The 21,015-nt window shown below is 44.5% G+C and overlaps 1 protein-coding gene across 2 annotated transcripts in view; it reads right to left on the bottom strand.

Moving 5' to 3' along the window:
• VGLL4 (vestigial like family member 4) overlaps window positions 1-21,015 on the bottom strand; it is a 167,396-nt gene that overhangs the window by 81,964 nt on the left and 64,417 nt on the right. Inside the window, exon 1 of one of the 2 annotated variants that reach the window (XM_082264765.1) lies at window positions 13,070-13,258. The exons of the other annotated variant lie outside the window; for it this stretch is intronic. Within the exon in view, the coding sequence (XP_082120891.1) occupies window positions 13,070-13,151 (82 nt within the window). The 5' untranslated portion in view covers window positions 13,152-13,258. Of the gene's footprint in view, window positions 1-13,069; window positions 13,259-21,015 lie in introns of those variants that run through there. 2 annotated transcript variants of the gene reach the window in all.

Below are 21,015 nucleotides of genomic sequence, written 5' to 3'. Positions count from 1 at the left end.
TCAGAAGATAAACATTAACTCACAATGGTGTCCGCAGGGATTCCAGACTTCCCTGCAATCACAAACTATAATTAGAGAGAGCAAAATCTGTGAAGCTCAGCGGCCCATATCAACCAGTTTTCGATTACAAATGTCATGTTGAATGGATTCAGGATCTGCCTTCCCCAAACCCTCTGCTGCTATTAACTTTACTCAGAGGAGGAAAAAAAAAAAAAAACCCTTGCAGACTGAATTTCCCTGAAAAACAAGTTACAGATGTTGTGCTTCAGATTCCACCCCCACATTAAAACGCATGTCATGTGACCTGAGGCTGCGAGCTGCCTCTTCCTGGATACCCCCCACCCCCACCCTTCAGTAGGAGAGGCAAGGCTCAGATTTACGTTTCCTTCTTGCACTCCTTGAGCAGATCTAACATCAAGGAGGAGGCAGTGCCATACTATTAGGAGTATAAAATCATTTCATACCAGGCAATACAGATTTAGATGAAAACAGACAGACATGTGCAGCCAGGGGCACAGTTTGCTGGGTTCAGAAGTGGCTGGTGCTATGGCTGCAGACAAACTGGCCGATTTGCTGTGGTCAGGGCTCTGTAGAAACCCTGACCCTGCATGTACAGTCTGTGGCCAGAGTTGGTCGGAGGATCTATTTGCATGTAGCTGGTCAAATCAGCATTGATCTGTACAGAGTACAAATCTGACAGCTGCTGCGTTTGTACACAGTGTGCGTTTAGCTACGCCAGCAATAAATCTACCTATTTTTGACAACAGCCACCCCTAATTGCCCCTGTGCAGGCATGTGAATGCAGCCCAAAGCATATGAAAAACGAAAAGAAAAAAAAAAAAAGAAAAGAACAGAAAAAAAAAAAAAAGTCATTTTGGATAAAGAAAGGGTTAAAAAAAAAACAAAAAAAAAAAAAACGGTCACTTTTTCCCCCCCAACTTATGTCCCATTGAGGAGAATTCCATTCCTTCCTGAAGACACAAGTTTCAGTGCACCTGCGCCAGGACTATGGGCATTAGCATTAACATATTGCTAAAGCAGAACAAGTCTGCCATGTTCATCGCTCTTCCCGCAATGCTAAACTCATGAGTTTCCCACTGACTGCTTTGCACGCCCTTATTTCCCCATCTTTACTGCCCGGCCTGGAGTGACGCAACTCCAGTGCATGCACACAACATCCCAGCACTGGGGCACCCCAAGAAAGTACACCGTTGCTCATGCACTGCTTCACCTACATTCTAAAGTGCCCAATGTGCAAAAAGCCTTCTTGTTTTCAATTTTATTTTTAATTATTTTAAAAGCAAAGTTCTGCAGTTAAGAGAAGTATAGCCAAAGCTCTTTTTCCTCCATACTTTTGTGGGTCACAGGAGGGCACTTCTGTTCTCCAGTGATGTTGAATCAGTCGACAGCGGGCTAAAGCCTGCTGTCTGAAGTCACAGAGCCGCTCTAGACTCTGGATGTATCCTGACAATGTTAGGGTCCACCCAGATCCCTTGCAGACAGCTGAGAGCCTGAGCCAGCCGCTCCTGCCCCCTGTTCTGCCCAGTGCTGGAGAGGAAGTGCAGAGAGCGGTGAATAACAGTCATCGCTCTAATCAGTGCGGGTCCAAGAACGGAGCGATCAGAGGTCGTGTGATCACTCAGTTCTCAGGCTTAGAGCCTATGGGCGGGGACAGCTTGTAGCATCGGACCAATGCTGCAGCAGGCATGTATTTATTTTTTTCTTTAAACATTCCCACACTAAGATTTAAGGCCCAATCATAATTTTACGGTGTGCTGTAGTGTGGTGCTACATGCACGTCCACACAAGACAAAAATATTCCAAATCAGTCATCACTATTTTCCCCAAGAAGTCAACCAGCTGTATTTGCTGGTACTTCAAGATAAATGGCCAAATATTTTATTTGTATGTACCTTTAATTAACATTATGTATTTCAACAACCTTTGATACCAAAAGCAACACCCCTATTCTTGGATCGCCGCTGTTCCAAAGAGCAGGTTTTGTGTTCCTGGAAGACTCAAAGAGCCCTTCTCATTAGAGCTTACAATCTAAAAACGGTCAAGCGATAAAAAAAAAAAAAAAAAAAGGTAATAAGTGTGAGGGAGGAGCCGATGGATATAATAAAAAAGTACAGTTAGGTGGGGCAGGATAGGTTTCTCTAAAGAGAAGGGTTTTCAGGGATCACTTAAAGCAGAAGTATTGTCGCTTTTTTACCTTTTACCTACAGGTAAGCCTATAATAAGGCTTACCTGTAGGTAAAATGAATATCTTCTAAACCTTCACGGTTTAGGAGATATTCGCCCTGAATGCAGCTGCTGAAACCAGCAGCGCATGTGCTCTGAAGGTCCGGCGGACCTTCAGAGTGCTTTGCTGGCTCGTCACTGGAAAGTGACTCCCGCGCATTGTCATCGCGGCTCCGGTCACTCACAGCACCGCCGCCGAGGGAACACGACGGCTCCCTCAGCGGTGTCCAGGAGACCGTGTCGGGGCTTCATTCTAAGGCAAGTATTTCATAATGAGCTAGTATGCGATGCGTACTAGCTCATTATGCATTTGTTCTGCAGGGTTTTTTTTCGGTGAGGATACAACCGCTTTAACAGTGGCCCTAGTCCGATTGAGGTAGGGAGTTCCAAAGGATGGGAGAAGCTCAGAAGAAGTCCTGGAGGGGAGTATAGGAAAAGGTAACATGGGAGCTAGAGAACAGGAGGTCTTGTGAGGAACAAAGAATGATTTGGTTGGTATTTTGAGACTGGGTTAGCGATGTAGCTGAAAGCATAGATCTGGATGGCTTTGGAAGTGGTTAGTATTTTGAATTAAATTTGTTGGGTGAGCGGAAGCCAGTGGAGGGATTGGCAGAAGTTAGCAGAGCAGTGTTAGTTTTGAGGTCAAATTTCAATTTTAGTCAGTCTTGCCTAAAATGCCATTTTAGTTTTAGTTGCATTTTAGTCATCTGAATTGTTTTAGGCTACATGTACACGGGACGTTTTAAAAGTCCCTTGAACGCTGGAATTTAAAGGACGTTTAAACCGTCCGTTGTGTCGCTTTTGCAGCCGCATTTAGCGGGCGTTTGCGCTCAGAAATGTTTCTAGAGGTCGAAAAATCCTTCCCCTTTAAAATGGAAAAATGCGAGCGCTAAACGCAGGTGATCGCGTTTTTGCGTTTGAAACGCCGGTAAACACACGTTCTGAACATTCTGAACGCAAATTGCTTTCCAAAAAACAAAAGTGAACTCAACTGCCTCTAAATGACTAAACGACCCTGTGTACATGGACAGATAAGATAACAGAGGTGGGTTCAGGGGCTTCTGAAAAAAACGCCCAACGGCTCAAAAAAGTCCTTTACAAGTTGCAGTGTACATGAGGCCTTAGTTATATTTTTGTTGATCCAAATCGCCAGAACATTTTAGTCAACTAAAACCTAATAGTTTGTAAATGCTAATGCATTACAGTTTAACTAAACTCCTATGCTCCTGGAGAAGACCCTCATACACTACAGACACAGATTTAGCAGTTGTGATAAAGAACTAGTGGAAATTGACATCAAAATTTCAATTTAGTTTTAGACTTCACTAAAATTACATTTTTAGTTTTAGTCGTATTTAGGCAACTAAGGGCTCTTTCACACGGGCGCTCCGCTCCGTATGTCCGTATTTCATCCCATTTTTTTGCAGATGAAAAATGGACATGACGCATGTCAATGGGATTGCGGATGTCATGACCATCCGCTGACATCCGGTTTTTGTCCTTTTGAGTTCTGTTCCGTTTTTTGGAATGGAACAGAACCCTATTTTTCTTCCGTTTAAAAAACGGAACGGATGCAAAATCGGATGTCAGAGGTGTCATCCGCTGACATCCGCAATCCCCATAGACATACATTATGTCCGTATATCATCCGCAAACGGATGGGATGATATGCGGACATACGGAGCGGATGACACATGTGTCATCCGTGTTCGTGAAAAAAAAAAAAGTGCCGGAACTGAATTCAAAAAAAAAACCGGAGCCGCCGTGTGAAAGAGCCCTAAAATTGTGTTAATTTTGTTGACTAAAATATTTTTTTTGACAAAATGAACACTGTAGCAGAGGGATAAAAAGGTGCGGTCAATATCAATAGAAGGAAAAGCTACCCCTTGGTCCATGCTACAGTATAGGCCCACGTCTGTGCCGAAGGCTAAATCTAGCCCGTGGTACAGTGGTTCTTAACCTGGGTTCGATTGAACCCCAGGGGTTCGGTGAGTCAGTCTCGCGGGTTCGGCGGAGGTAATTTCTGAACTGGTCTCTGAAAGACAACAGCAGAAGTCACACTGATTTGCAGTAAATATTCATTATTATGTTTTTGTGTGAAAATCATGTTTTAATGGTTTTGTTCTATGTTCTTAATGGTTTTGTTCATTTTGTGCACCTATGTATAAATATATACCTATGTTTTGAATTTGAAAAAATCCTATTTTATTTTTCCAATTAAGAAGGGTTCGGAATGCGCATATGAAACTGGTGGGGTTCAGTACCTCCAACAAGGTTAAGAACAACTGCCGTGGTACAATATATAACATATCATCCATCCAAATAAAAAATAAAAAAAACATCCAAAACTGACTAACAGGGTAACATTTAGTCACACATTCATCCCCCAGCAAGGTTTTAATTTCTAACTAATTTAAAGTGAACTTGAACAGGCCGCAACAAAGTCCACCAGATGCTGAAAGAAGGCCGCAGAGCGGAAATCCTTTTATTTGATCACAAACTTTCCAAAACACAGGCATGCTGCGCCTTTTTCCCCAAAGTGTCTTAACTTCAGTTACCTCTGGACCCCCCTGCATGGAGGGACACACAGGGAGATCTGCTTCCTGTTAGCAGTGCAAGGAATGCACAAGGTTTGCAGAATTTCTCCCAGCTGTATTGTTTACATTTGTGGAATGTGAAGAAACAGTACAGAGAACACAGAACATTCCAGAAAGGCGGGAAACTCTGCACTCTTATTGTGACATGTTTCACATTTCTAAACTGCTTTCGTTTATAACCTACTTTTTTTTTTTTTTGGAACGTTCTAGCAGACTACAGCAACCCTTTCAAGCAAGCACCCAGCTTGACAAAAGTAATCGCCAACACCCTGGGCCTTGTTTACAGAGGAATCTCAAAAGCCACAAATCACTGCAGCTCTGTATACATTGTTTAGGGCTCATTCACAACATCTGTGTTGGGATGTGTTGCCCAGCGCAATCTCAACGAAAAAAACAAAGCAATTTGCCTTGCTTTCTTAGTGTCGGTTCACACTTATGCGATGCGGGAAGGCTGCGAATTCGCAGCCTGTTCCCGCATCGCAAACGCACTCTTGGCAGTTCACACTGCCATATGCGATATGCTGGGGGTGTCAATGAAATGTTAACGACACCCCCAGTTTGATCGCATATCGCAGTGCGATCTTTACAAGTGTGAACCACTGTGCAATCTGATCCTGATGCGGCTAAAAAAAAGGGTCATGTGTGACTTTGCTGCTGGTGCAGTGCGAATTTAGCCATACAAATTGTATGGCTGAATTCGCACCGCACAGCCGATCGCATGTAATGAAGGAGCAGTGCGCTCCGATATTACATGCGATCGCCGCAGCCGCACTAGTGTGAACCGGCACTTATGGTGTCAGTCAATGCAGCCAGCCACTGCGTGAACAGAACTTCATGAAATCTCACTTGTGACCGTGACATTTCAATCAGTGTTAAATTTTGACATCAAATGACGATCTAGTTTTAGTCATATTTTAGTCGACTAAAACCAAATGGGTTTAGTTAAACTGTAATGCATTATTTAAGCATTTCTCTATAATTTCCAAAACTCCTGGAGTAGAAATTGAACATGTTATTTATGCTATTAATGCAGGGCTTGACAAATTTGCTTAGAATCTAGGAGCCAGTTTTTTTTTTTTAAATCCTCTGTCCAGCTCCCAGAACTGCATGTCCAAGGCTTTAGGCAATAAAAATTTGCTCATGCCTGGTGCCAAGTGAAAAAAGACAAAAAATTTAATTGGAGAAAAAAAAAAAGTGGCACTGATGAGGTGGCACTGACAGGCAGCACTGATTAGGCGGCACTTCTAGGCTGCGCTGTCGGGCATTGATAGGACAGATGAGGTGGCACTGACAGGTGGCACTGACAGGTGGCACTAACGGCACTCCCTATCCACTCAGCAGCAGTAAGGAAAGGGCAACCAATCAAGCCCAGCTATCAACCTGGGAAGATGTCGGAGGTGGGCGGGCAGTGAGAGCAATCCACGCTCATTATAGCACCATCCAGCAGGCCGCAAAGCTGCCACCTCAATCATCAGTCAGCCTGACATTAGTCCACGCATTCCACATGGAAGGATTCCGACCACTGCTGCGGTGTAACCCAGACACCAGGGCGCGATTGCCAATCGCCATTGCGACCTGGATTTTGTCAAGCCCTGTAATAAGGCGTGAACATGCCCTACAAACACAGATTTAGCCATGGTGATCTAAAACCACTGTTAATCTTGATGTTAAATTTAGATTGCTGCTCAGCGGGGATCGACCCGCCAATCCCCGCTGAGCCGGCGGATGACAGCTCCGTCTCCGCTTGCAGTGCTGAGAGGGAGGTGTCACAGCTCCCACTGCTCTCTATGGGGGATCGGATGAGAGCGGACCGTCTGTCCGCTCTCATCCGATCCGATCCCTGAATGGATGGAAAAATAGGGTTTCCATCCGTCCAAATTTCACGGACAGGATCGGATACGGATGGCAGCAGGTGTCAGCTGAGGTGTCTCCGCTGACATCCGCTGCCCCATAGAGCTGCATGGAGGATCCAATCAGATCCGCCTAAAAAACTGACAGGCGGATCTGATCGGATCGCCCGTGTGAAAGAGCCCTTAGTTGTATTTTAGTCAACTAAAATAGTGTTAATTTAGGCAAAGACAATATTTTCAGCAACAAAGTGTTTTTTTTTTTTGTTAGAAAAGTGGGATGCACCGGAATAACTTTGCATGCCGCGTTTCTCAGGCATTCCACATGCCAAACATGCAAATTAAAGCCAATAGGAATGCGCAACAGCCACATGCTAAACAAAGCTACAGCGTTTGCGGCTCAGCATTTCAACATAAAATCCCTCCTGGCATCAAAAAAAAAAAAAAAACACATTCAGGAGGGGGCAGTATGGTCTACTGTCCACTTGTAAAGTGGCCCTAAACCGTGATCTGAAAATGTGCCACTGCAGATCGCTTTTCAGAGTCTGCCACTTGTGAGAGAAGCCTTAAAAAGGGGAACAAAAGCCCACGATACTTCTCTCTTTCAATGGTTGGAGGTCCCTCATCAGTATCTTCTACATTTATTTTGGGATTTGGCAGTCTTCATCGGCTGGCGTTGGATGCTAAACTCCTGCACAGGAGTTCAGACACCCCGGCACACAGGATCTGTGCCGAAAGGGAATGTACAGCTCAGTGTACATTCTAAAGAAGACGGAGCAGGAAGAGGAGTTTTATTTGGCTTTCTTAAAGCAGAGGCCTTGCATGTCTCTTCTGCAATAAAGAGACTGCCTGCTCGCAGTTTTTTTTATTCAGGGCCTTAAGTTCCACTTTAAAATAAACCCCGTGGCCAAGCTATGGACCTTCTAGCAGTAAATGAGCTTTTTAAAACAAAAAAACAAAAACAAAAAAAAAAAAAAAGTACTCCCTGATCTCTGTAGCTGCAAGCACTGGGGAATAATTTCTCAGAGTTCACAGCAGAGTCACTGAAGTCCTTCAAGTCAACAGCTTAGTTCACCCTGCTTCCCTTCACAAAACACCTGCTCTGTATTTCTACTGAAGATTAGAAGGCTGAACTACCACCTAGCCACCGCTGGGAGGGGGAAGAAGTAGTAGCTAAGCTGGCTTAGACAAGGGCTTCAGAGTTTGTGTTGAGAATTTTAAGGATGAATTTCCCTACAGTGCCTACAGCTACAGAGATCAGTGAGGAATTTTAAAAAATCATGAATGCAGCTTTGCAACCATTAAAAAATGTACTTTAAAAACAAATTGTGTCAAGAACCTAAATTTGACCCCGTATCAGTCTCTTGCAGTCCCTGTACAGCAGGGCTTAAGTGTGAGAGGTGGAAGCAGTACAAGGAACCATTCATGTCATGTACTGACAAAAGCATGTTGATAGAAAGAGAAAGGAGAGTGACAGGAGTCCTCACTGTGTCGCTTTACTGTCCAATCACTGGCAAAGGTGGGTCCAGGATGACCTGGGCTTATAGAAGTGGGTTGAATGATGCTGGCCATCGGGAAAAAAGCACTGCAATGAAAAAGCTCAGTACTGAAAACCAACCATACAGAATAGATTCTGGATTTATTGGCGCAATTGTGTAATCTTCAAAAGACATATGCAAACACATGCCATATTTGGTGGAAACATAACAGTTCTGCCAGCCATCCCATCAGAATGTGTACAAAAAGGAACATTTCAGAAATCTCCACTTTATGGCCATTTACACCTATGCATTCAAAAATGCAAACATTTTATATGTATGGAGATGGATTGTGGCATGAATGTGCCAAGCTTCATTGTTTTTGTTTCCAAGGAAACCTTCTATAAGGATAATTTTTATTCAAAGTGCATAAGTATTACCTAAGCACTTATTGTGTTTTCACATATGCTAAGGCGGCCACAATACAATTCATTAATACAGCACTTCTAATATGTAAACAGGCCTTTTAGCAAATAAGAAAACCTGAAACGAAACCCCAGGATCCTGCAGCATCTAATTCTAGCTATACACGGCTGGATTTTGTTCATTCCTGCTGAATCGGCTGATATCTGCACCATGGATGGCCAAACTGGCACCAACTGGCCAGACAAACTTTCATGGCAATAAAAAGGAGCTGGGTTGAAAATAAATGACCTGAACAGTAATTGCATCCAATGTTTGGTTATTCAGACAGCCAGTGGTGCGGGCTATGAGAATACAATAGCCAGCAGGTAGAGATTTCTCTAGGTTATGTAGCATTGGCTAAGTGAGTGATTCATCGGTGTATGGCTAGGGAAGTTGAACGTTCGTTTTCTACTGTCAACAGGGGTAGCTTTAAATAAAGCCTTCCATAATATATTTGTGGTTGCTCTGGGGTCATAAGTACAGTGCCGTGTCACATGATAAAGAGGCATAGACCTTTAGGCCATTATAGCTGTAAAACTACCTGCATTTCAACTGTCAGGTAACCACAGTGCAATGTCAGGAAATATTCAATACTAAAGCCTCAATTTTTTTTTAAATCATAATTAGATATTCAAAGGCCAGTTGAGCAGAGGACAAGAATGTTTAATACAAGAAAGGTGCAGAAACACGATTTGATGTGATTACAAGTACAGCTTTGGGGTTGCTCCACTCCCTTTATCCAAGCTTACAAATTTAAAGCTTCATACACAATCCACTGGTCTTTGTAAATATGTCTCATGATTCCAAGCACTACACACTCATGCTGGCCCATCCTCCCTGGTTGCCTGTGCGGCACATGCCCGCCTCCGCTAGTCCTTCCTGGCTGCCTGTGCCGCACATGCCCGCCCCCCTCCTAGTCCTCCCTGGCTGCCTGTGCTGCACATGCACGCCTCCTCCTGGTCCTCACTGGCTGCTTGTGCCCCACATGCACGTCTCCTCCTGGTCCTCACTGGCTGCTTGTGCCCCACATGCACGCCCCTTCCTAATCCTCCCCGCCTGCCTGTGTGGCACATCCATGCCCCTTCCTAACCCTCCCTAGCTGCCTGTGTGGAACATCCACGCCCCTTCCTAATCCTCCCTGGCTGCCTGTGCAGTACATGCACACCCTCTTCTAGCCCTCCCTGGCTGCCTGTGCCACACATGCACACCCCCCGCTAGTCCCCCCTGGGTTCCTGTGCCACACATGCACACCCCCTGCTAGTCCCCCCCCCTGGGTTCCTGTGCCACAAATGCACGCCCCCTGCTAGTCCCCTCTTGCTACCTGTGCCACACATGCACGCCCCCTGCTAGTCCCCCCCCCTGGCTACCTGTGCAGCACATGCAAGCCCCCCTTCTAGCCCTTCCTAACTGCCTGTGTATATAGACTTGGAGCCAACCGAGAAAAGGAAATCTAGAGTAGCAAACCCTTGAACAGCTCAATCAAGAAGAAAAAAAAGCTTTTAAAGAAGCTGTAGCAGATGGGGTAAATGGCCAGGTCAGCTGCTAGAATTCGAAGAAAAAAAAAAAAAAAAAAGCAGTTACACTTTAATAAAATCCCTTCTGTGAAATGGTACTCTTGTCTGTTGCTTCAAAGCTGAGGTGTTCAGCTGCTGGGCTCATGATAAAGTCTTAAGTTACAGATCACTAGAGTTGTAGTTTACACCAGGACTTTGACAGCACAGATTAGTAAGCACCGTCACATGGAGCAAAATCGCATGCTCCTCCATACCCAGAAGTACAAGGTACTTCCTTCCGTGGCATGACTGCAAAGGTGGCTTTATTTCCAAAGACCACTACCACCACCCAATGACCACTACCAGTGACCCCCAACGGCCTAATTTTAGCAGGGATTCCATGAGACCTAAAAATTTCAAGGGTTCCTCTGGGGGGGGAAAAAAAAATACCTTGGAGAAGGACTAGTTTTAAGTACTTTGTAAATGAAAATGGGGCCTTAGGGCTGCTCCAGTAACAATCCATTAAAAAGTACACCATATATCCCATTGGCTTCTTTTCATAATTACTTCAGCAACAAGACTGAATTGTGGCGCTACAAGATGTGGAAAAATGGAGGCGGACCCCATGTCAACATGATGCAAGCATAACAGGAGATTCGGAGGTCTCAACTTCACTCCAAAAAACTACTAGAATCTAATACGTATGGAGATCGTCAGCAATTTATACTGTAAATACTCCATATGAAGTAATCCTGTCCAGCTTCTGACACCGTCCAATGCTCCAGTCTTCTTCCACTTCTGCTCTTTTGTTCACTGTGAGAAAAAGTAGTGAGCAGAGAAAGACTGGCAGTGCATGTGTATAGAAATCTGAGCTGTGTTTGCATATGGTCACAGCATGAAGAGCCGACTGCCAAACTCGCCGGGTGCCTTTCTTGATTCCCCTCCGTACCAGGCCATTCCCCTGCTCTAAAACTGCACGTACAGCAAAAACTTAACCATTTGCAAACCCAGCACAATGTCCACTCTAAATGGCTTGTTTACTGGTATATGTCCATTAATTCTTTAAAGCCACTACTCCAAAGCTACTCCTGTGGAGTTTTAGGAACAAGATCTGGTCGATTTAGACTCGAGCTACAGGGGCACTTTTTAGGAGCTCAGTGTCGCTTAACTAGCAATTAACCAGGGTAGCGTTGGGTTGATGAACAGATGGAACAAATGATTCCTGAAAAAGTGTAAGCTACACAAATAGCAAGTAGGCGCGATCAATTCAACCGGCGAATCAAGAGATCCTACTACTTGTGTTCCCTACAGCACAGAGAGCCATTTGTTCCAATGGTTTAGCTATCAACTGATAGCCTTGGTAATCAATCGCTAGTGATTTTAGTAGCATGGTTGCTGAACTAATAAAATTGGAATTTTTTTCATCTAACAGTGTATAAAAGCAAAGACGACTGGTATAATGCATTTAGAACGTTATTTTCGTAGCCTCATTTTTTTTTTTTGAAGACCATAGCCATGTCAATCCTGACCAGTTTGAAAAAGGAATTTTGTCTAATTTAACTTCAAAAATTTCTGTACGATTTCTATTAAAAGGAGGGAGATACAATTCTGCAGTAATTACTCTATGCTGCAGAAACACTGTCCCATCGGGGTAATACTAAAAAAGTACAAAAGTAGTAAGCAACAACTGTTCCTAGTGTCTATATATGAGTTGCCGTAATAAGATATGGTAGTCTGGGACAGATACTGTATATCAAGTACAAAAAAACAAAAAAAAAACTGCATTTGACTAAATACTCAAAAAAATTTAATAAATCTAGAACATTTATAAATCTTCAAAAAAATAAAAATAAAAAACAAAACCAAAAACAGATAATTAACTGCGTAGAAATGAAAATCACTAAATGGTTAACTTTAGAGTGCAACATGATAGCATTTTTTCTAAAGTTCAATAGTATTAAAATTCCCAAGGAATTAAGTAACCAGGATTAGCAAGAACAATTATGCAGCAAAGAGAAACACACACACACAAAGAAAATACAATGTTGGAGTAGGTGAAAACTAGAGTCATCAGCAAATTTCCAAAGTTAAAAAAAAAAAAAAAAAAGAAAAATGGCTGAACAGCATTGTATGGTACGTTCCACAAGGGACTAGTGTGTGGGACACATCCTTCAATGGCTGATCAGGACAGGAAGTTAGAGCCCAGACAAAGGGGAGATTGTGTTCAGTATTGTGATCTATGACCTCTCGCAGAGCTGCGAGACAAACCCTTTTCGCCTCAATCCGGTAATATATACATGCTGAATGCATTTCAGATTTACACACAGGATGACCTACACAATGCCTCATACAAATCAGAATTAAACAAAAACCTTATAAAGTGCATTTTCTCATATACCAACATATATCCCTGGACATAGTCACATAACCAATGCATTACATTTTAAGTCCTTTTCTTCTAAAAAAAAAAGAAGGAGGTTAAAACATGAAAATAGAATATAAAACAATCAAAAGCTCAAAAACCCAACCATAGATAAAAACAAAAACCACAACAGAAGGGTGAAACAGAAAAAAATAAAAAATGGAAATAAATAAAAAAAAAAAAAAAAAAAAAAAAAAAAAAAAGATAAACAAAAAACGAGTGCAACCAACAAAAATCGTGCGAACCAATAAAAACTTTGGCTAGGGATTTTAAACGGAGTTTAAAAGTGTTTAAAAAGTACTACAGGTTTAAGAGAAAAAAAAAAGTGAATTAAAGGACACAAAAATACATATACTGTAAAAAAACTAAAATTGAATATGTATACGGTGTTAAAAAAAAATATATAAAAAAAAAATATATAAAAAAAAAAAACAAAAAAAAAAAAAAAGGCTGCAATCCTTTTTTCCTACTTTTCCCCCATAACGTACGACTACATAAACTGTTAAAGCGGGGCTGAATTTACCTTCGTAGCACAGAATGCCAATATTGTTGTTCATCTTGTCCAGGTACTGGTAGTTCAACAGATCCATCTTCATAAACAGCATTTATCGGGTTAGCAGGAAAGACCAGCTTTCTCGCTTTCCCACCAAAAAAATACAAATAAAATTAAAGAGAAAAATGGGACAGAGGAAGGAGGCAGACGGCTTGGGATCAGCTCTTGGCTCTCCCTAAGATTTCACAAGACGGAAAGGCCCAGCCTCCAACAACAAAAGCCGAGAAAAGTACATTAAGGGGAAAGAGAAAAAAAAAATAGTCAGGGAATCCGTTGAGAGCAAGCAATGACGGTTGTGCCTTGGCAACGCTGCGGAGTCTCCGGCTACACCACAATGTGCAGGTTTTCAGAGAATTGGAGGAAAAAAAAGAAAAGAAATAAAGTGTGATAAGGACAAAGCCAGTCAGTTCTCACAGCCCTGCTGTAAGTTCACTGCTCTGACATGCAGCCTATGCTTGGTATGACTCCAATGCAAGTCAGCTTCCTCTCTCTAGCAAGCAAGTGGGGCTGAGCATGCTCAGTGAGTCCCTGGAGCCTCTCATGTCAGGGACATTCAGAACAAGATTGGCCTCCAGAAGGCTCAGTGTTTGTAAGAGGAGACTATGCACAAGAGCTTGTTGTCAGAGCAGGCGGGGACACAAAGCAGAGCCACCCCAGCCCAGACACACAGGTAAACCATGGCAGGGATTACTTCAACTAGACTGACTAGCATACTATAGGCAATAAGAAAAATTGCTGAATGTTCATTCTTGGGAGCAAAGCTGCCAACCCATTTTTGTTTTCTAAAAAAAAAAAAATAATTTTATGCTGCCTTAAATATATTAAAGTGTCTGCAAGGACTGTATTGTTGAATTTACAACAGAGATAATGAGACAATAACATAAAAATGATATTATAGACTACAATCAACTGTCATGTGTAAATTCTGGCTCTTTCACACGGGCGATCCGATCAGATCCGCCTGTCAGTTTTTTAGGTGGATCTGATCGGATCCTCCATGCAGCTCTATGGAGCAGCGGATGTCAGCGGAGACACCTCCACTGCCATCCGCATCCAATCCTATCTGTGAAATCTGGACGGATGGAAACCCTATTTTTCCATCCGTTCAGTAAATCGGATCGGATCTGATGAGAGCGGACAGGCGGTCCGCTCTCATCCGATCCCCCATAGAGGGCAGCGGGGGCTGAGACACCTCCCTCTCCGCTCTGCAAGCGGAGACGGAGCTGTCATCCGCCGGCTCAGCGGGGATCGCGGATCGATCCCCGCTGAGCAACACGGATCCGCCTACGGAGGCGGACCGTGTGAAAGAGCCCTTAAGCTGACCATAGATTTGTTTTTTTTTTTTTGACAGCCACAGGACTGATCAAAGAAAAAAAAAACAAAAAACAAAAAAACAAACAAACCCAAACAGATTCCACCATCCACACATTTGAGGTGGATGAAGGACTCCTCTCCGCTGCGCTAATGCATTCTGATAACAAGGCCCCTCCCCAATTAGAATACACTGATCAGCTCAGCAGATAATTGGCTGTTGTATGTGCTGATTGAACATACTTTCCAACAGTGGCGGCAGGTGCTCCATGGGCCAGGGGGCGATAGACGAACCGCACCATACAACCCCCCCAGGTTCACTCACCCTGCCTGGACATGTGCAGCAGCAGCAAACGGTGGCGGCTTCGGCTTCTTCCCCCTCAGTCTTCTGTGTCTCCTCCATCCTCCATGCCCAATGGCATGGCTTCTCCTTTCGGCCAATCGGGTCTCCGGACCCGCTTCCTGATTGGCCAGGAGGAGGATCTGTGTGACAATAGCGAATATTCATTCGCTATTGTCACACAATTGGGTGGGCTCGGGGCGCAGAGCCCACCCTTTTTTTTAGCCTATTAGAGCCTCTGGCTCTAATCACATGGTTAAAAAAAAAAAAAAAAAAGCCTCATTGAACTCCATGTGTCCAGCGCCCTGCATGTAGATTAGGGGGCCGGACGCATGGATGGGGGGGCACCAGCCACCACTGCTTTCCAATGTTCTCATGTGAGGAAAGTTTATCACTAGCTTGACTCCTCTTGAAATGGACAGCAATAAATGAACTGAAATTCTGCCAAATCTTGATTAATTTATGGTCAGCTTAAAATCTCACACAATTCACACTTGCCCATTCTTGTAAAAGTGATCTGCAGTGAATCGCTCTTCAGGGTGTGGCTACAATAGGTTTGGCTTGTGATTGCTCCACTGACATGTATGACCAAGCTTGACAGATGGTGCCGTCTGTCAACTCGACACACACCATATTACTAAAAGCATTGGGACGCCATTACACGCACATGAACTTCCCAGTCTTAAGCATTGAAAATCGGGCAGGGAATTTTCGTCCAATGACCGATCTGCCGATTTTCGGCTTGTTAGTATGATGCTTCTGACAACCGACTCAGACTTTTCGGCCGAAAAAAATCTGGTGTGCAGACTATAAAATTTTTGTCCGCCGTCAAAACACGGCCGATTTTCGTGCAGTCAGTACAGATTTCAACAGGGAAAAATCTTATGAGCAAGACTGGGCATGCTCAGAGAAGAAAGAACACAAAGAAAGCAACCCAACACATGACATCACTTCTGAAGTAGAATTTTGTCGGGCGAGAAAATTTGTGTGCAGTCTAGGCACATTCCAACCAACAAAACAACTCTGGACAAAAAAAGACGGACGATCGGTCCACCGATAATCGTTGTGCGTGTACTAGGCTTTAGTCTGTAGGGTTCAATAATGCGTTGGCCCACCCTTCTCAGCTATAAACAGCTTCAACTCTTCTGGGAAGGCTTTCCACAAGGTTAAGGAGTGTGTATATGGGAATGATTGGCCATTCTTCCAGAAGCACATTTTTGAGGTCAGGCACTGATGTGGATGAGAAGGCCTGGCTCACAGACTCCATTCCAATTCATCACAAAGGTATTATATCGGGTTGAGGTCAGGAATCTGTGGCAGGCCTTGCTTTGTGCACTGGTCCAAATCATTTGGTGGAGGGGGTGGTGGGAGTTTATGGTGTGGGGTTTCTTCTCCAGGGATTGGGCTTGGCCCCTTAGAAAAATGCTGACCCCTTAAGAACTCCCTTCACAGGAACTAAGGGGCCATGCCCAATCCCTGAAGAACAACCCCACACCATAACCCCCCCCCTCCAAATGATTTGGACCAGTGCACAAAACAAGGGTCCATAAAGACATGGTTGAGAGTGTTTAGTGTGCAGGACCTTGACTGACCTGCACAGAGTCCTGACCTCAACCCCATAGAACACCTTTGGGATGAATTAAAGCAGAGCCAGGCCTTTAAGCCCCGTACACACGTACCGATTGTCGGACGTAAATATTCGGCCGCCAACCGATCGGCCGATTGTAGGCTTGTTAGTATGATGCTTCCAACAGCAGACAGCGCATTTTCGGCCGTGGTACCTCTGGTGCTAATAAGACAGGAAGTAAAAAAAAGTTGCTCTTAATTCCTTCCTGTCCCAGTAAAAGGACCCTTACTAGACAGTTTTTCAGAAATGGGGGTCCTAGGGGGTTGCTTACTCTGTGGCCAACACTTGCCAGAGTCCGCTGTACAACATACATGATCCTTTTGGTAAACAGGGTACACTGGTGGCTAGTAGGAATAATGCCCCCTTTACAATGGTGGTCAGAATAAAGTGGTATTTTTCCTGGGTCTCCAAAAATGAGTCTTAGCTTGGATTTCTGTGACCTGAAACGTAAGTGTTCCTCTGGGGTAAAAAGGCTAAGGTAGACGGGCCTAAGATAAGTCACTGGCCTTCCATGCAGTGAATAAAAATACTGACAATAGATGACATCATCTCAAACTATCCAGTACAAAGGAAAGGATCATTTTGGTAAGGTGTATTATATTTTTTGCTGCTTCAATGAAAAAGCTAAAATTCCAGTGTGTTCCTGCCATTATTACTGCAGTCAGTTTGTGAAAAGCTACAAGCCTTTTACGGATACAAGGTTAAATATTGAATGGCCATATTGTTACACTTGAAAGAGCTTTTACTGAATGTGAGATGAAGATCCAGGCTGCTTGCGCAGCTTGTGTGGTGCAAGGATGACGAACAAGTACCCTTGAAAAGGAGATAAAAAAAATAAATTAATGCAAAAGAGCCATACTATGCCTGCTCTGCATTAACATGTCTTCCCTGCCTGACAATGCTGCACTGAGGTGGGACACATGCTGCTCAGTGTACAATATCAGCATCTTACAGATGCGATCAAAGATCAGTACCCGGAAGGACCCCAACAATATTGTCAGGATACACCCTGCTGCCTGACAACTAGCTATACCTTTCTGCACACAGCTAGGAGCCAGACTCCGCCACACCTGCCCCCTCCCCAGCCCAGCGAGTACTGTCAGCAGAGTAGAGGGGACTGACAGTTACTGCTCTCTGCTGCGAGCTGAGTGTCAGCTGTCATGGTATTACTCAGTTCCTGGTCTTGTGGCCAATGTAAAACAGCTGCAGCAATGAGGTAAATAACTGGATTTTTGTAAGAACTTACCGTAAAATCCTCTTCTCTGAAGTTCGACAGACGCAGCTCGATCTAGTCAGACTATAGGGTTATCAGGAATAGGCACCAGGCAGGAAAAAGGCTTAACCACACCTATGGTGGCTGTCCCTGCAGCCATAACCCCACACACACCATCAAACCGTTTGTTGCGAACTTCAGAGAAAAGGAAGGATTTTACGGTAAGTTCTTACAAAAATCCAGTTCTATCGTTCGACAGACAACACCATCTAGTCAGACTATAGGGATGTCCCAAAGCAGTGTATTCATGAGGGGTGGGAAGACAACACAAATGGAAACGCAAATCCCCAAAAGGCTAAACTTAGCCAACCAGGTAACAGAGCTCAACCAGGAACAACTGGAGTTCACCCTAAAAATACAATACACCCTCAAATAAAAAAATAAAAAAAAAAACAGTTCTCTTTAAACAGCAGCCTGCAAAACCTTGCGGCCAAAGGAAGCATCCGAGGATGCCAACACCTCTACTTTGTAGAATTTTGCAAACGTATGCACAGACGGCCAAGTTGCTGCCTTGCCTGATGGCAAAAAGCCCAAGAGGCACTCAGTATTCATAGAATGCGCCTTCACCGGGAAAAGGAGGAACCTGACCCTTCAGTGAATAGGCCTGAACTATCATCTGCCTGATCCATCTGGATATGGTCGCCACAGACACAGCCAATCCCTTACGAGATCCTTCGGTAAGGACAAAAAGATTTTCTAAAAAGACTCAGTGGTCTCCAGATAGAATCTGATCGCCAGAATCTGATCGCCTGAATCACTCCCAAAGAGTGCAACACAAATTTCTTAGAATGTTTGGGCTTCGGACAAAGTGAAGGCAACACAATGTCTTCATTCAGATGAAAATCAGAAACAACCTTTAGGTAGAAACGACTGATTAGGTCGAAGTACCACTTTATCCCTGTGTATCACCAGATAAGGTGATTGGCAGGACAATGCTGCCAGTTCAGAAACTCTTCGAGTGGAAGTGATAGCCACCAAGAAGGCAACCTTCTGGGACAACGAAAGCAGAGAAATCTCCCGAATGTTCTCAAAAGGAGGCTTTTGAGATTGAGGTCCCACGGAGGTAGCAAGGACCTTCCTCGCAGGAGCAATATGGTGCACTACCTGTTTAAAAAAAAAAGGTACGAATCAAAGAATGCATAGCTAACGGGCGTTGGAAATATATAGCCAAAGCTGACATTTGGCCTTTGATCGTGCCCAAAGCCAACTGCTGTTCAACTCCTTTCTGCAGAAAGGTCAAGACCCTAGCTATCAAAAACAAGCGAGGGTGCACCTTCAGTGATTCACACCCTGAAATATACGATTTCCATGTGCGATGATATAGCTTCCTAGAAGTTGGACTTCCAAGCCTTCATCAGTGTACAAATCACAGCGTCAGAAAGACCTCCATCTCTCAACACCTGGCTTACAACAGCCATGCCGTTAAAGCCAGCGACTGTTAAAGCAGGATGGAAGATTGGACCTTGAGACAACAGATCTTCTCTGAGAGGAAGTCTCAAAGCAGCATCCGCGACCAACCATACTAGGCCTTGCGTACCAAGATGGGTGAGGCCAATCCGGAGCCACCAGAATGGCTGGAATCCCTTTCACCTTTATTCTGCGCAGAAGCCTTGGCAGGAGTTTCAAGGGAGGAAAGGCAGAAATTAGCCGATACCGACCCCAAGGGGGTACCAGAGCGTCTGTGGCATCGGCCAGAGGATCTCGAGACCTGGCTATGAATCCCTGAACCTTCTTGTTGAGGCGAGAAGCAAAGATCTACCCTCGGGAGTCCCCCACCAAACACATAGGAGATGAAACCCCTCCGGGTGAAGGGACCACTTCCCTCGACGACTCCGGTAATCCACTTGCCAGTTCTCCATACCTGGAATGTGTACAGCAGAGAGGGCTGGAATAAAATGTTTCCGCCCAAGTCCGAAACTCGGCCACCAAGACACTCTTGGTGCCCCCCTGGTGATTGATGCAAGCCACAGCCGTGGCGTTGTCTGATTGAATCAGAATCGGACAATCTTGCAGACGAGTCGTATAATGGCTCAGACAGCTTTATTGCTCTGAGCTCCAAAACATTTAATTGGAAGTTTTGACTCTACCCCATTGTCCAGGTACCGTGGTCACCACCGTCCAAAACAAAAAGGAAGGACTTGCCCAAGCCTAGTGCTGGAGACTGAATCCACCACAACAGAGCAGACTGTGTAGTGGCTTAACCAAATCAAAAAGTCCAAGAACTTTGGATCCTTGTTCCATTTGACAAGAATCTCCCTTTCCAAAAGTCTGGTATGGAACTGAGCAAACGGAACCGCCTAGAAAGCAGATACCATCAGACCCAAGGCCCGCATGCAAACTCGAGGAGGTAACAGATTGTTCGCCAACAACAACCGAATCGCCTCCTGCAACTTTTGCAGCTTGTCCGGGGGAAGAAACACCTTGTCCAAGGCTGAATCCAGAGTCAAGCCCAGATAATCCAGTCTCAAGACAGGTGTCAGCATGGATTTCTTGAAATTGATGTTCCAACCGAAATCCTGCAGAGTTCTGACAGTGACCGTCAGATCTCCCAACAAGACTGAAGGAAAGTCCGCTCTCAACAGGAGATCCTCTAGGTACCCCAGTACCGCAATCCTGGTGCCAAGACCTTGGTAAACACTCTGGGAGCTGAGGCGAGACCAAAAGGGTAATGCCACAAATTGATAATGCTCCTCTGTGACCGCAAAACGAAGAAACCGCTGGTGTCCAGCGTAAATAGGGATGTGTAGATATGCGTCTTTTATATCATTGAGGCTAAGAAGTCTCCCTGGTGTAGCGATGCCACCACCACGTGGATGGATTCCATCCGAAACGTCTGTACCCGCACAAAGTGGTTCAGGGCCTTGGGATCCAGGATGGAACGCACCTTGCCTTCCTTCCTGGGCACGGTGAAGAGGTTAGAATAAAATCCTTGAAAATTATCCTGAAAAAGGAACCAGTACAATCACTCCTTGCAACAGCAAATCGTGTACTGCCCCTCGCAAGTCCCTTAACTGGGCTGGGGATAGTCAAAGATTGGAAGGGAAGAACCTGTCCGACGGGCAAGACCGGAATTCGATCTTGTACCCAGGTCAGATCAGTTTGTGAACCCATTTGTCCTGAATCAAGGAGGTCCAGGGTTCCAGAAAGAAACAAAGACATCCCCCCACCCCAGAATCGGGTGAGGGCACCCCTTCATGCAGACGAGGGCTTGTCTGTAGGTCCAGATTGGCCGGTCTTTGCTTTCCCTGACCATGGCTTCTTGGAACCCCCAGAAGACCTGAATGATTTACCCATTTCCTGTGACCCTGAAGCACAAAAAGACGTTTACGAACATTAAAGGAAGGCCCCCCGCCTAGGACGTGGCG

Source organism: Pelophylax lessonae (genome assembly GCF_965119305.1).
Source record: "Pelophylax lessonae genome assembly, chromosome: 8".
Lineage (NCBI taxonomy): Eukaryota > Metazoa > Chordata > Amphibia > Anura > Ranidae > Pelophylax > Pelophylax lessonae.
Note: the sequence above shows the minus strand (reverse complement) of the source record. Positions and strands in the feature narration are given on the sequence as shown.